Genomic DNA, 15,058 nt, shown 5'->3' with positions numbered 1-15,058 from the left:
GTTGTGTCTGGTGCTGTGTGAGTGCCTCATGCAGCTCGCATAAGGCGGTGACCGTGTCCGCTTGTGGTGGAATATAAACGGCACTTACAATGACCGATGTAAATTCCCGAGGTAGATAAAAAGGACGACACATGATGGACAGTAGTTCCAGATTTGGTGTGCAGGAGCGTGTGAGAGGAACAACGTTCGCACTGTTGCACCAGTTGTTGTTCACCATTAAACACACGCCGCCTCCCCTTGACTTCCCCGAGTCCCGTGTCCTGTCCATGCGGTGAACCGAGAAGAACTCGGCCGGCTGGATGGCGTGGTCCGGCACCGCTGGGTTCAGCCATGTCTCGGTGAAGCAGAGGAGATTGCAGTCCCGAATGTCTCTCTGGAACTTTATCCTGGCCCTGAGGTCGTCAAGCTTGTTCTCCAGTGACTGGACGTTGGCGAGCAGGATGCTAGGCAGAGGTGTGCGGTGTGCACGAGCTCTCAGCCTGTTCCTGACGCCGGCTCGCTTCCCTCTAGGCCGCTGCCGCTTCCCTTTGTTCTCCCTCGAGATCTCACTCGGCCAGCTCGGATCCGGAGTTAAAAACTTCGAATTGTGAGTACATTGTAAACCAATAGAAACAAGAGTGTCACTGTCATACCTAATGTACCCAATGGTGATGATTTTGCCGATTTAGAAACGCTGAAAACTAACTTAAAAAACAAAGACAAAGAAAAAGTGGTCGGAGCAGTCGTGACGGCAGCCGACCTCACCGGCGCCATCTTAGAAAAAAAAAAAAAAAAAAGACTTTAATGACTTTAAACTACATGAAAATACCTGAAACAGCTTCTGCTTGTCCCACAGTCGCTTACTGAGACTCCTCTGTGAGTGTGAGTTGGACCACTAATGAGGAAGATGAAGAGCGTCCTCCTCCTCTGTGTTTTCAGTGAATGTGGAGCAGTTTTCTCAGAAGAACATGCAGACGTTCATCTCAGATTCTAACCCTCACTGTCAGAGAGGCGTCTGAAGAACTGTCTTCAATGAACAAGAAGTCCTGAAACTGGACACTGTCCAAACAAAGGCCAATACCAGTCTAAAGCGGGTCTAAATACCAGTCTAGAACTAGTCCAATACCAGTCTAGAACTAGTCCAACACCAGTCTAAATACCAGTCTAAAACTTGTCCAACACCAGTCTAGAACTAGTCCAACACCAGTCTAAACAAGTCTAAAACTAGTCTAAATACCAGTCTAGAACTAGTCCAATACCAGTCTAGAACTAGTCCAATACCAGTCTAAAACTAGTCCAATACCAGTCTAGAACTAGTCCAATACCAGTCTAAATACCAGTCTAAAACTTGTCCAACACCAGTCTAAATACCAGTCTAGAACTAGTCCAACACCAGTCTAAACCAGTCTAAAACTAGTCTAAATACCAGTCTAGTACTAGTCCAATACCAGTCTAAAACTAGTCCAATACCAGTCTAGTACTAGTCCAATACCAGTCTAAAACTAGTCCAATACCAGTCTAAAACTAGTCCAATACCAGTCTAAAACTAGTCCAATACCAGTCTAGAACTAGTCCAATACCAGTCTAAACCAGTCTAAAACTAGTCTAAATACCAGTCTAGTACTAGTCCAATACCAGTCTAAAACTAGTCCAATACCAGTCTAGTACTAGTCCAATACCAGTCTAGAACTAGTCCAATACCAGTCTAAATACCAGTCTAGAACTAGTCCAACACCAGTCTAAACCAGTCTAAAACTAGTCTAAATACCAGTCTAGAACTAGTCCAACACCAGTCTAGAACTAGTCCAACACCAGTCTAAACCAGTCTAAAACTAGTCTAAATACCAGTCTAGAACTAGTCCAATACCAGTCTAAAACTAGTCCAATACCAGTCTAGAACTAGTCCAATACCAGTCTAAATACCAGTCTAAAACTTGTCCAACACCAGTCTAAATACCAGTCTAGAACTAGTCCAACACCAGTCTAAACCAGTCTAAAACTAGTCTAAATACCAGTCTAGAACTAGTCCAATACCAGTCTAGAACTAGTCCAACACCAGTCTAGAACTAGTCCAACACCAGTCTAAACCAGTCTAAAACTAGTCTAAATACCAGTCTAGAACTAGTCCAATACCAGTCTAAAACTAGTCCAATACCAGTCTAGAACTAGTCCAATACCAGTCTAAATACCAGTCTAAAACTTGTCCAACACCAGTCTAAATACCAGTCTAGAACTAGTCCAACACCAGTCTAAACCAGTCTAAAACTAGTCTAAATACCAGTCTAGAACTAGTCCAATACCAGTCTAAAACTAGTCCAATACCAGTCTAGAACTAGTCCAATACCAGTCTAAATACCAGTCTAAAACTTGTCCAACACCAGTCTAGAACTAGTCCAATACCAGTCTAAAACTAGTCCAATACCAGTCTAGAACTAGTCCAACACCAGTCTAAACCAGTCTAAAACTAGTCTAAATACCAGTCTTCAACAATTCTTCCCGCAATCATTCGAATACAGTCAGTCTGGAACACCTTTAGTCTTTACCTGAAAACATCAAACAGTGTCAGCTGTATGCTGCACATGTGCTGCAAGACTAAACTTTACGAACGCTTGTGTCGAGACGAAACCCTTACACTCGCCGACAGCTGCAGACATCAGTGTAGCTACGTTTCCAGAGGTTTGACATAATGGATGTAGGCTTGACGGGTTTTTACTCCTCGACTCGGTTTCTATCCTAACAGCAAGCGTTATCGGTGGAGTCTGGGGAGTCAACTGTACTTTTATTTTCCCGATGACACAAAGAGCGACTGGAGAAGTGAAGAGGACTGCGAGCGACACAATGACTGAAACAGCGAACATGAAAGGGATTTATTCAGGGAAGAAATGAAAGAATAAACGAACGGCGCTCGTTAACACGCCGAGAGGAGACCCCTCCAATCTGCCAAGCTCACCACAGACTGTAAATAAATATGTCAGGTTGAGAGATGAAAGCTGCCTCATCCTCTCAGAGTCCTCTGAAGTGTGTTTTATCGAGCCTTTGAGAGCTGTAACCGTCTTTTTAGGGATTTAATGGATTCGTTAGATTTTAGCCTTTAGCGCTCCTTCAGGGAGCATCACTGTCAGTCTGCTGGAGCCTTACATGATGTTCACACAGCAAACACATCACAAATGATCCCAGAGATAATTATGAATGCATGTCCTGTGAACGCAGGCTGCAGGTCCACTCTGCTTCCACTCAGGAAACAAACACCAATCAAAAATCATTCAGCATCAGGAAAAAATGTGGCTGCATTTTTTTTTGAAAAGTAAACTAATTTAGGAGAGTTATGTAATATTTGAAAAAAAAAGTAATATTTTACCGTATTTTCACGACCATAAGGCGCACTTAAAAGTCTTAGATTTTCTTCAAAAAGTGCGGCGCGCCCTATAGTGCAGTGCGCCCTGTGTGTTGTAAGGAGGACGTAGTAGAGAACACCATGAGAACGTTAAAGGGTGAAGTGTGGGCGTTGATCGTATATACCGGGACAATCGCACATACCTGTATAAAAGAACAGGTATGTGCATTATGCAGGACATCGTTGTTTTAACAACCCTGAAAATGGCAAAGAGACACGCTTACGAAGCACAGTTTAAACTGAAGGCCATCAGCTACGCGGAGGAACATGGAAATCGAGCAGCAGTGAGAGAATTTAAGATTAACGAATCGATGGTTCGCAAATGGAGGAAGCTGGAAAACAAGCTCCGGCAGGTCAAAACGCAGCTGAGTTTCCGCGGACATAAGGCGAGGTGGCCCGAGTTGGAGGAAAGACTCGAGCGGTGGATCATCGAGCAAAGAACGAGTGGGAGAAGCGTTTCGACGGTCACCATTCGGCTAAAAGCAGTTTCACTAGCTGAAGAGATGAACATTGAACATTTCCAAGGAGGTCCGTCTTGGTGCTTTCGTTTTATGAAACGGTGCCATTTTTCCATCCGGACCAGGACTACGGTAGCGCAGCAACTTCCAGTGGATTATAATGAAAAGCTGGCCATCTTCCGCTCTTACTGCAGCAAACACATCGCCGACAAACACATCCAGCCCAGCCACATCACAAACATGGACGAGGTCCCGCTCACTTTTGACATCCCGGTGAGTCACACTGTGGAGAAGAAGGGGACCAGCACGGTAGCGATACGCACAACGGGGCACGAAAAGTCTTCTTTCACTGTTGTGCTTGGCTGCCATGCTAATGGACAGAAACTGCCGCCTATGGTGATTTTAAAGCGAAAGACTTTGCCTAAAGAGAAGTTTCCAGCAGAAATCATCATTAAGGCAAATGAAAAGGGCTGGATGGATGAGGAAATGGATGAGGTGTATGTAAGGAGACCAGGTGGTTTTTTCCACGCATCACCATCGCTGTTGATCTGTGACTCTATGTGTGCCCATCTCACAGCCGATGTGAAAAAACTAGTGAAACAAAGGAACTGTGAGCTTGCTGTCATTCCGGGAGGCCTGACAAAGGAACTCCAACCGCTGGGCATCGGTGTGAACCGCCCGTTCAAAGTAAGGCTGCGAGCGGCCTGGGAGCGATGGATGACCGATGGAGACCACAGTTTCACTAAGAGTGGAAGGCAGCGCCGGGCGAGTTACGCCACAATTTGCCAATGGATTGTAGATGCTTGGGCTAACATGTCTGCTGGCACTGTTGTTCGAGCTTTCGCAAAAGCCGGCATCGTTTCCGAGGAGCCGCACGGCACGGAAAGTGACTCTGACAGTGAAGAAAGTGAACTTGGCATGTTTGATGGAGATTTAGCGCAGCTGTTCAGACACAGAGGATGAGGACTTCCATGGGTTTGATTGATGATAAAAATGTGAGTACCAAACTTTGTTTTGCTCCTGCTTTATTTTTAAATACGCACACTTGTATGCTTGTGTGTTGTTGATGATGACGATTACCGGCAATAGAAATGTGAGTAAGGTACCGAACTCAGGTTTGCTCCCGCTTTATTTTTAAATACGCATACGGTACTTGTATGCGCCCTATGATCCAGTGCGCCTTATGTGTGTGTTAAATACAGTAATGGCACACATAACTGAGACTGCGCCTTTTAGCACAGTGCGCCTTATGGTCGTGAAAATACGGTAATCTAAAAATAAAAAAACTCTAATATTTCATGACATTCAGAAACATGTAAAAACAAATGTGAAGAAAAAACTGGATACTTTTCCAAGAAAAACCAAAATCTGGCGTGGAGTCACCCGTCGTCCTACAGCATCGCTCAGATTTCACTGATCGGGTTTGTGCTCACACGCCGCCAAACGCTCTGAAGGATGTTTCAGAACAATTAATAATGTTATAAACTTTTAAAATACAGTGGTCCCTCGCTATAACGCGGTTCACCTTTTGTGGCCTAGCCCATTGTCAATCAATCTCGCGCCGTGTCTCCTGTGCAGTACAGAATGCGTTCAGCTTGTCAAGTTTACGTAAATCTTTCATCTCTACAGTGTGACTCTGAAGTGCTGCACTGCATGTTTGTAAGTTTTCTCCCAAGCAAACACAACACTGTCGACGAAACGCTTTGCACCGTCAGAGGCTCCTGCGGTAGGAAGATGCTAACCATCGCACAAACAGTTGGACTTCTGGACATGCTAAAACTTTTTTTGCTGCCTTTGTTTTATAAGAAAAATGCGCGCACGCACACGTCCTCCACCCACACACGCCCATATTTTGCTCCATTGCGGTTTATTTTACACCTCAAACATTTAGTAAACAATTAAGCAAATACAAGTAAACTGCAGGTAGTAATAAATAAACCACTAACTCTTTTACGCTGCGTACACGGGTGATTTTGAACACGCAGCTGTTTCGTCCACGTAAACGGCGTTTCGAATCACCGAAAACTGAGACTTTTAAAACTCCTTTTTTTGCGTTTCCGTGTGGACGAGGAATGCAGAGTTGGTCACGCAGCGTCAAAGCTATGTGCCTTTTTCACGCCACGCTGTGGCCACGTTATTGTTTACAGGAGATGAATCGCAGAATGATAGAGACGAAATACTGTTAATCTGACTGTCTGCAGGTTTACACGCAGTTACTGTCCCTCCATTACAAAGGCAGAGGCTCACGGTGTGATTATTTTACATGTAGTTGTTTTTTCCTGTGTAATAATGTTCAACATTGCTGTCAATACATTTTTCAAAAATGCCTCTCTGTGGTTAAAAATATAAACAACTGTGGGATCCTGTTTGTCCGTGATTTAAACAGCCCAGCGCTGCTCCCGACGCAGGGAAGACCTGCAGGGAGACCTGCCTCAGCACCTGTGCAGGTGAAGCCAAAGGGCAGATTTGCTTCACCATATTTTCTTTGGCTTAGAATGAAGTTGGTTTGGAAACATATTCAGCGATGCTTCATCTCCTGCTTTGCGTTTGTGTGGGCGCCGTGCTAGCAGTGTCCAAGCGTTGTTTTTTATTTTTCCCCTTTTCTTACCCCCCCCCCCCTTGCAATGGCTCTGTGCCCCCCCTTGGGGGCGGGCCCCACACTTTGGGAAGGTCTGTGCTAAAGGCAGAAGTTACCATATTTTTTGGATTATAAGGTGCATTAAGGAAACAAAACAGTCAGATAAGTCAAACTTTACTCATCTCATTCTTCTTGCTTTGTCTACTTCCGCACCATTGATTCGTTAATGATTCGTTACTGTTGAATTCTTTGGCAGCTGATTTGATCTTTGGTTTCATTCGATAACACTGGACTTATTTTTCTACGAAGGTTTAAACTTTGAGAGCGTTTAAACAAGAGAGAAGAGTGTGAAAATGTTCATGCCTGTGTGGGAAAGTGCATAAAGTGTGTGGTGAGGGGTTTCACAGCCTTAAAACATCTATAATAATTGTAAAAAATAAAGTTGGCTACTTCGTGGATTTCACCTGTCGCTAGTTATTTTTAGAACGTAACTCCCGCGATAAACGAGGGAGCGCTGTATGTCAAAGCAGTAGAAATATTTTGTGCTGAGAACTCGGTGTAAAGATTCTGTCTGACGGGGATGTCAGAGCTAAAAGTTTTCTGTGAATGTTGATGAGTTTGTGTTGTTGTTGTTTGGCAGAGCGAGGAGGACGACATGAGGAGCGTCACAACGTCCTCCGTCATGGTGAGACACAAAGAGCCTTCGCTGTGTGTGTGTGTGTGTGTGTGTGAAAGAGCTGAAACAGACCCTCCCCCCAATGCCGTTCCCATGGTGATGTCCCATAATGACACAGCGCTGGCTGCTCATTGGCTGTGATGGCCTCCTGCTGCTGTCTGACTGGACCCAGCAGGAACTGTCCGCCTGTTACTGGGCTGTAAGTTTGCAGAGCGACAGTTTCGTTATTGATTCGTGTCCAGATCGCGGAGTCTGATCGATGTTTGTGGCTTCAGTTTGTTCAGGCTCCGGCTTGGATTAACCAGCGTCTGCTGCGACACCAGTTATACTTTACTGACCGAGGTAAAGTCCAGCCTCTCGTCAGTCCAACACGAGCTCCAAATCAGACCAAACCAGACTAAACTACTATCTGGTGTCCATGAGTGTACAGCTCTCGGTTGGTTTCTGAGTCTCAGCCCTTCGGACGCCTACGCCAAGCTGAGGGCAGGTTTCCTCTGCAGCTGACTGAAAACACGTCTCTGTGCTGGAAACAAGTTTTAAACGTGCACTGAGCTGGACGTGTTTTCTTCCTGCTGCATCAGGGTCGACTGCGAGCCGTTAGCCGTGTTGCTCGCCGCCACGGCGTGCCATCAAGCTGAAGGACGGCCTCCCTCTGTGCCCGCCCAGGCTGTGTAATTAACACGGAGCTATCAGGTAAACAGTGAGGACAGCCCGGCAGGCCTCTGATTAAAGGCCTGGGTGGTGCTTCGCAGCACCCTGCTGGCCAATAAACACCACTAATGGCGTCAGGATCCCCGCTCGCCCGCCGCCCAGCAGCCCCCGCCTTGGCTAGAGGACAACGAGGACGCCAGTTTATGACAGAAAATCAAGACACTAGAGGAAATGTTACAAAATCAGTTTTTAGCATCAAACTGAAAGTTGATGACAAACACGTTCACCTCGCTCAACAGTTCCAAATGTCAGGGGGCGGAGACAGCCTGGGCTTCGTCGCTTCTTCATTGGTGTTCGGTTATAGTTTAAATACAGATGGAGGTCACCTTCCTCTCCTTTCCTCTCCCTCCCCTTCCTCCCCCAGTCTCTGTTCCACAGGGTTTCTCTGGATCCTCTGGAGAAGGAGTGGCTGAAGAGCTGTGCCGTGGGGAACGTGGCCACCCAGCGCCGGCTGCTCGCTCAGGAGCCCGGGCTCGTGCTAAAGAAGGTCCGCTTCAGACCTAGTGCTCCTGTGCGGTGCTCTGACGCAGAAGGTGTCATTTAGTGATCAGTAGCTGCTGGATTAAAGCCATCAGTGTTTGTTACACACACAGCGATGCTTGAATAGAGTCTGGTGCATTAGCTGGAGCGCGTGCAGTAGGACTTATAGGCGGAGATAGTGAGCACGCCGCTATTCTGATTCATCCTCTAAACACTTGAACTCTTTCCTTTTTCCTTTCCTCTTTTCTCACCTCGTCAGGATTTCATCACTGTAAGTAAAACACTTGCTTACCTGCTCACAGGTCATATTTTCATAGGATGACTGAATTATTTCTGTTTCACACGTGCAGCTCAAAGAGCTTCACGGAGGAGGATTAGAGAACAGAAAGGTCACACGGGCCGGTCTCCCATGGAAATATGTGCATTCACCAACCAGCTGGTGGGTGGTAGCTGGTGTCAGTGGGTGGAACCTGTCACAGAGAGGTTGACCATGCTGCACTGAAAGCCTGTTGCCCGTATCTGTATAGAAGATGCTGGCTTGTCTGCTCGAAGTATAGCATAGCATCTTTATTTATAAGGGTTAGGGGTGCTACAAATATAGAAGAAAGAGAAAACAGTTTAAATTCCATATAGAATATCTTAAAATTAAAAATAATGTAATTAATAAGAAACATATTAAGAGACATCAACAAGTCCTGCTGTGCTGAAAGCCAAGGTAAATAAATATGTTTTAAGACGTGATTTAAAAACAGATAAGGAAGGTCCTGTCTAACATGTAAAGGCAACTCATTCCACAGTTTTGGTGCTGCCACAGTAAACGCCCGATCCCCTCTGAGCTCACGATTAGTCCTGGGCACGCTCAGGAGGAGCTGGTCTGCCCACCTGAAGGGCCGGGAGGGTATGTGTGGATGAAGAGCTCAGAGAGGTACAGAGGGGCAGCATTGGACAGACATTTAAAAACAAATAAAAGCAGCTTAAAATGATCCTAAAATGCACGGGCAGCCAATGAAGTGAATATAAAACTGGGTGACGTGCTCGCATCTACGAGTGCCAGTCAAAAGACGTGCAGCAGCATTCTGAGCTAGCTGCAGTCGAAGAACAGAAGATCGACTCACCCCAAAATGAAGAGAATTACAGTTGCCTTCACAATAAGAACTGCACCTTCGGAAATGTTTTGGTTGCAGTGTAAAAACACAACCGTTTACGGTGGTGCAACACCGTCTTTGTGACTGATTTCATCTGGTGACAGCCAGCAACAGCAGCCACTGATCTGGTGACATGGTTTTCTCCAGCGACCGGAGGTTTCCAGAGAATCACCGACTGGTCTCTGTCTGACTGAGTTTTCTTTTACTACATCTCGCCAAAAACAAGTGAAAACCAACAATTAAACATCAAAACCTGCAGGTCCTCTGATGCCCAGCAGAGGCAGCAGTGAGTCCTCACAGGCAGCTTCCTGCTAAGCTTCGCCTCAGCTCATTGGAGACCATGAACTGACCTCTGGACCCAAACTTTCAAAGCTCCCAGTCTGCCTCCTAACTTTGTTGTGTTGTTTTGGACAGGAACCGCCTTTAATCTGAGGCTCTCTACTGGAAGCAGGAAGTAGGTGTGGCTTTACTTTTGCAGACAGTAATAATTGGTTCATTTAATAATAAGTGTTCCTCTGGTTCCATGCTGCAGCCTGCCGCTCCACCTGAGCTCTGCCGTCACCACGCTGTCAGCAAACGTCGATAAATGGCTTCAGAGCCGGACGCTTTCACAAAATAATTGGCTTAAGGAAATTAAATGTTCAAAGAGCAACAAAGACGTTAGTAATCTGCTTATTGAAAAGAAAGAAAGGGGAGTGCAGCTGAATGAATGGAGGGGGGGTAATGATCCTATTAGTTTGGATAAGAAGCTGCTGAGAGTCAGGCAGCAGGTGAGGACGAGGATCAGATAAACAGAAGACTGAGGACGGAGGCTTCATGGTTACTGTCTGGACCGTCCTGAGTAAACTACGCTGACGTGTGAGAAGAGCTGTAATCATTTTCATGAATAAAGCTGAGCTTATAACAGCTTCACTTAAGCTAACCGAGGAGTCACACTGTAGATTTTTACACAGAAAAAATGATTTTGTTCAATGAAACCTGATCCATGAAGTGTTTAACATACACTGTGGTTATATTCACACTTACATCAATTCTCTTTATGCAGGCGAAACACGTTTGTACCTACAAACTCTTTAATTCTAGTACAAAATGTTTTATAGCAGACTGCCTGCATTCACAAGGTCAGGTAAAAAGCTCTGAAGGGTGGAGAAAATGCTCCAAAATAAATAAAAATTCATATAAACGCACAAATGATAACAAAATGAAGCTAGCATGTGGAACCACGGGTAAAACATCCATCCAGCACAGAGGCTTGGGTGGGACCAACATACGTGGATTTAGGCCCAGAGACCGGTCAGCGACCACATGGTAACCTCCAGTTGCTAGGGAAAAATGTGCCCTGGGGAGTGGTTGCTGCAGAACACCTACCTGTTATTGCACCCACTTGTAGGTTGCATGAATTGTCATTTTTGTTTTTGAGCTGTGCTGTGCTGAAAATAGAAAAAGTGTAATGCAAACTGAAACACAGAAGGTTCACCTTTAAAATAAAACTTTACCGTCTCACCACCAAAACCAGGAGTGAAGGGAGGACAGGACAAAGGCACGCTGTGCAGCCAGAGATTAATAATAACTAATGATTAAATGCAGAGAGGTGTGTAAACACAAAGTGACTGACAGGTTTTATTGGCTTTATCTGAATTAAGAAGCAGAAAGTTAGCGGCCATCCAGGTCTTTATGTCTTTAAGACATTCCTGCAGTTTAACTTATTGGTGTGTGTTATCTGGCTTCATGGACAGATAGAGCTGGGTGTCATCTGCATAGCAGTGTAAATGTATGCTATGTCTTCTAATGATGCTGCCTAAGGGAAGCATTTTAATTTTTCATATTTATTTCCTATCTTATTCATAGCCTTTTCCTTTTTTGTTTTCTTTAGGTCACGAGCAGTTGTCCAAGCATTTCACTACATATCGTACTGTGTATGACTGTGTACGTGACAAATAAAATTTGAATTTGAATTTGAAGCATGTATAATGTAAACAGAATTGGTCCTAGCACTGAACCCTGTGGAACTCCATAATTAACCTCAGTGTGTGAAGAGGACTCTCCATTTACATGCACAAACTGGAGTCTATTAGATAGATATGATACAAACCACTGCAGTGCAGTAATAAATATAGCAGCACTTCGACTCTTGAATGAGTGAAAGGTCATGACCAATAAATCAATCGACGGGATGTGTTTGTTCCACGTTAGTTTGGACAGTAGTTTAGCAGCCAGCAGCTTTTGTCCCTCCTGTTTTCAGTCCTGCTCTCAGGCTGTTTCACTGTGAATTCATCGGCTTCTGTGTTCTGACTCTTTCCGGCTGCCGCTGACGGCCTCCTGTGATGCAAACCTGCCGTACATGAAGGGGGTGAGTTTGGCTTCGTTAACATGAATCATCTGAACACAACAGAACACCTCTGCCTTCTGCCTCAATTAGCTGAGCGCCCATATCACAGAGAGCAGCTCCCTCACCTCCTGTCTCCCGTCACCACGGCGAGTTTAAACAAGTCGGACGTTCACGCGAGCAGAGGGCGGGGTTAATGTAAAATTCAGTTCATGTAAACTGGCCTCACTCAGACGTCCTGTGTGTTTGTTTGAAACACCTGCAGAAATGCAGCACTGCGCTGCGAGCCGTGCAGCCCTCTCTTCAAAGAGGCTGACAGCTCTGACAGCCTGCCATCAGGTTAATCACAGCAACATGGACGGATTACCGAACACGGCGTGCACAGAGACGCCGAACCACCGCACAGAGACTAAACCCTGCCGAAAGCTAAGAAGCACAAATACAAAGAAACGCAAAACAACGACAAAGAGACAGAAACGGACACAAATATGGAAAAAAAAAATTAAAAGTCAGAGATTTTATCAAACTGATAAAATGAAGAAACGCAGCAACAACACGGCCTTATCGCATGTGCGTCTTCCTGTCTGTGGTCAGCTCGTTGAGCTGTTTTGTGTCTCGGGGTCTGGAGATTTCGGGGGGCTCAAACACGCCGGCGCCGACTGGCCTTCCGCTGCGCGCCTTGGACGCCGCATCGGGATGGCGGGTCCACGCTCATTAGGCCTGCGTGCGATTGGAGCGGCCCAGCAGCCAGACAGCGGGCGTGTGTAATGATATTGTAATTACATGGTAATTAATATCTGAGCAGACAGCGAGCCTGAAGGGAGGCGGCTCGGCTCCCAGCAGATGGGAGGGACTGATAATTTCTCCACAGCCATTCGCCGGAGCCTCTGTACTTTTATTTGGTGGCGGTTTGATTTCACGGTGCTGAGCGGAGGATCTCGGGAACGGCGAGATTGTCCTTGTTTGTGAGCGGCGCTCCTGCATCGATCTGTGGTTTCCTTTCTTCTCCTGCAGCTCTTTGAGACCCCGTCCCAGCATATGTTCCTCATATTCATTGTTAAGTCAAAGTGTGACTCCACAGCCAATAAAGAGCCGGCTTTTCAGAGCGCCACATATGGCAGAGCTGTTGCAGGCTGTCTTTGAAAACTCTACACAAGCAGAATTTCACACAGCTCTAAGCTGCCTATTCAAGAGCTCCGGCAAAGGGACCCCTCCATATGGCCTCGCCTAATGTGCCCCCCCTTCCATTAGCTGCACAGACCTCCCCGTGCAGAAATAACAACATTAATGGCGTAGCCCTCTCGCCACTTGACAGCGTTGCTCTCCTTTTCATGCCTCGCTTGATCAAAACGGAAGGAGTGAAGCTGACGCCTTTCTGATGTGCTTTTTGCCTGCTGCTTCCAGGCGAGCGGCGCTAACTCATCCCGCGCGTCCCTCCTCCACCTCCAAAGGGCCGACAGATGCTCGGCACACCGAGCCCGACTGTTGGCAGGCAGTCGGCGGTTTGTGCCGGGTCACTGTCGGCGCTACCCCCGGATCTGTGCGAGGACAACGGCTGTGAGCGTCTCTCGGAGGCCCGAGTGTCCCGCTGAGGCGGACAGGTGTCTGTCATGTTTGCAAATGTGTAACATGGAGCTTTTGTGGCTCGTTGAGTTGGCCCGTGTTCTAGTTGGCTTGTTAACCATTTAAAGGAACAGAAAATCCCTGCACTGTGCACGATCCAGAGATCCTGCATTCAGACAGCCTGCAGGTCTCTCAGTCTGCTGGTGTTTGTGAGAATGTGTCCTTGCTTCTGTAGTAGACTCTAAATCAAAGATGTCAGAAAAAACTCATTCAAACTAACAGATTCTGGACTCTAATTCAAGCTGATCGTTATTCAGATGCATCAGTGCTTTCTACTCGTCCGGATCAGTTTGACTCTTTCAGCCTATGGCTCGTCAGAGCATTGCCGTAAATGCAGAATAATCTGCTCTGAGAAGAAAAGCATTCGATGTTTGAGTTTGGAAAAGTAAGTTTTGCCTCTGATTGACTCGAGGAAATGAATAAATGTGTCCTCTGCAGTCTTGAACACCTGCCTGTGTGAGGCTGAGGTGGAGGCACGAACAATCTGGTCGAGTGTTGGAAGAGGCCGGCGGGTGAGGCCGGCTTCAGTTAGCACCTTTTAATGAAAACTCTGGGCTTAGTGGTCAGTCTGCACCTCGCCGCCAACACGGGCACGCTGCCAAAATAAACCTCCATGAAGCATCCTGTGGACATTGACAGGTTTTTCCCCTCCTGTTCCTGTGATGGCGGCGCCCCGCTCGGTTTTCACGCTCACGGTTGTTGGCTGAATGAGGAACATCAGTGCGGCATAATTAAATGGGCGGAAAACAGCAGAAAACGATGTTCAGGCTGTTTAATCCAGTTTAGAGCAGCACCACGAGGGAAGGGGTCCAAATAACAGGACCAGGAGGAGGGGCTTCTGATGAAGCAGTGTGAGGAGGAAACGCAGCATCTTACCAAGGACTCGCATCAGGACGACTTTAACATCCATCAGAATGAGTCATGAATCAAATGTTTGCTGTATTAAAGCAAAACGAGCTTCGATCCTCCCTCCGGATGCACGGAGGACTGATGAGTTGTGTGGGATTATATATCCACAGACATCAAAAACCACTGCAAGTAGTTAAAGAAGGGCAAGAAACTCCATTTTAAAAAAAAACCAGAAAATGACCATGATTCCTCCTACAGTCACTTTAATATTAGGATTACAGTCTGATATTTGAAACAAGCCCTTCATTCTCCCACTAAGTTTAACGTTTTCTGTTTTCTCCTCTTCCACTCACTCGGACACACAGTTTGTAAGTCCATCTTTGTGTCTCTGTGTGCAGTGTTTGTGCCGTAGTGTTAGCACAGCTGCCAATGAGAACTTTACACACAAAGAAAAATAATATACTCTGAAAAGTGGATCTGCTGCTTTCAGCTCCACATTATTATTCCTGGACTTCACCAGAGTAGTTTTCCATGATTCACGATTCAAAATAATATCTGACAACACTGGGCCTCAGTGCAGCCCCTCAGTGCACCCTCTCTCTGAAACTAGCTGTTTAGCTTCTCCCCTTCAACCAGCTATCTTAGGATTAGCTAGGTTCTGAAGCCTGCTGAGGGGCAGCACCCAGTGCTTAAAAATAGAACTAAACATTGTAAACTTAAAAATGTGGAGAAGAAGAGTCAGTCCACTTTGATGGTTATTGTAGAGCTCTTATTGTCTTCTTCCCAGAGTATCAGATACTGCTGTTCTGTCAAAGGTCATCATGAGCAAGTTCAGACAT

At 46.1% G+C, this 15,058-nt stretch overlaps 1 protein-coding gene across 1 annotated transcript in view; it reads left to right on the top strand.

Annotated features, from left to right (window-relative positions):
• Positions 1–15,058, top strand: part of LOC146629778 (uncharacterized) — a 75,004-nt gene that overhangs the window by 36,369 nt on the left and 23,577 nt on the right. Inside the window, exons 5-6 of the mRNA XM_085358884.1 lie at positions 7,050–7,094; positions 8,161–8,283. Coding sequence (XP_085215010.1) covers positions 7,050–7,094; positions 8,161–8,283 — 168 coding nt within the window. The remainder of the gene's footprint in view (positions 1–7,049; positions 7,095–8,160; positions 8,284–15,058) is intronic.

The sequence above is a fragment of the Diplotaxodon limnothrissa genome, linkage group LG7 (assembly GCF_057381915.1).
Source record: "Diplotaxodon limnothrissa isolate DT_005_m linkage group LG7, D_limnothrissa_male_GT1.1, whole genome shotgun sequence".
NCBI classification, from domain to species: Eukaryota; Metazoa; Chordata; class Actinopteri; order Cichliformes; family Cichlidae; genus Diplotaxodon; species Diplotaxodon limnothrissa.
This window is presented reverse-complemented; position numbering and strand designations above follow the sequence as displayed.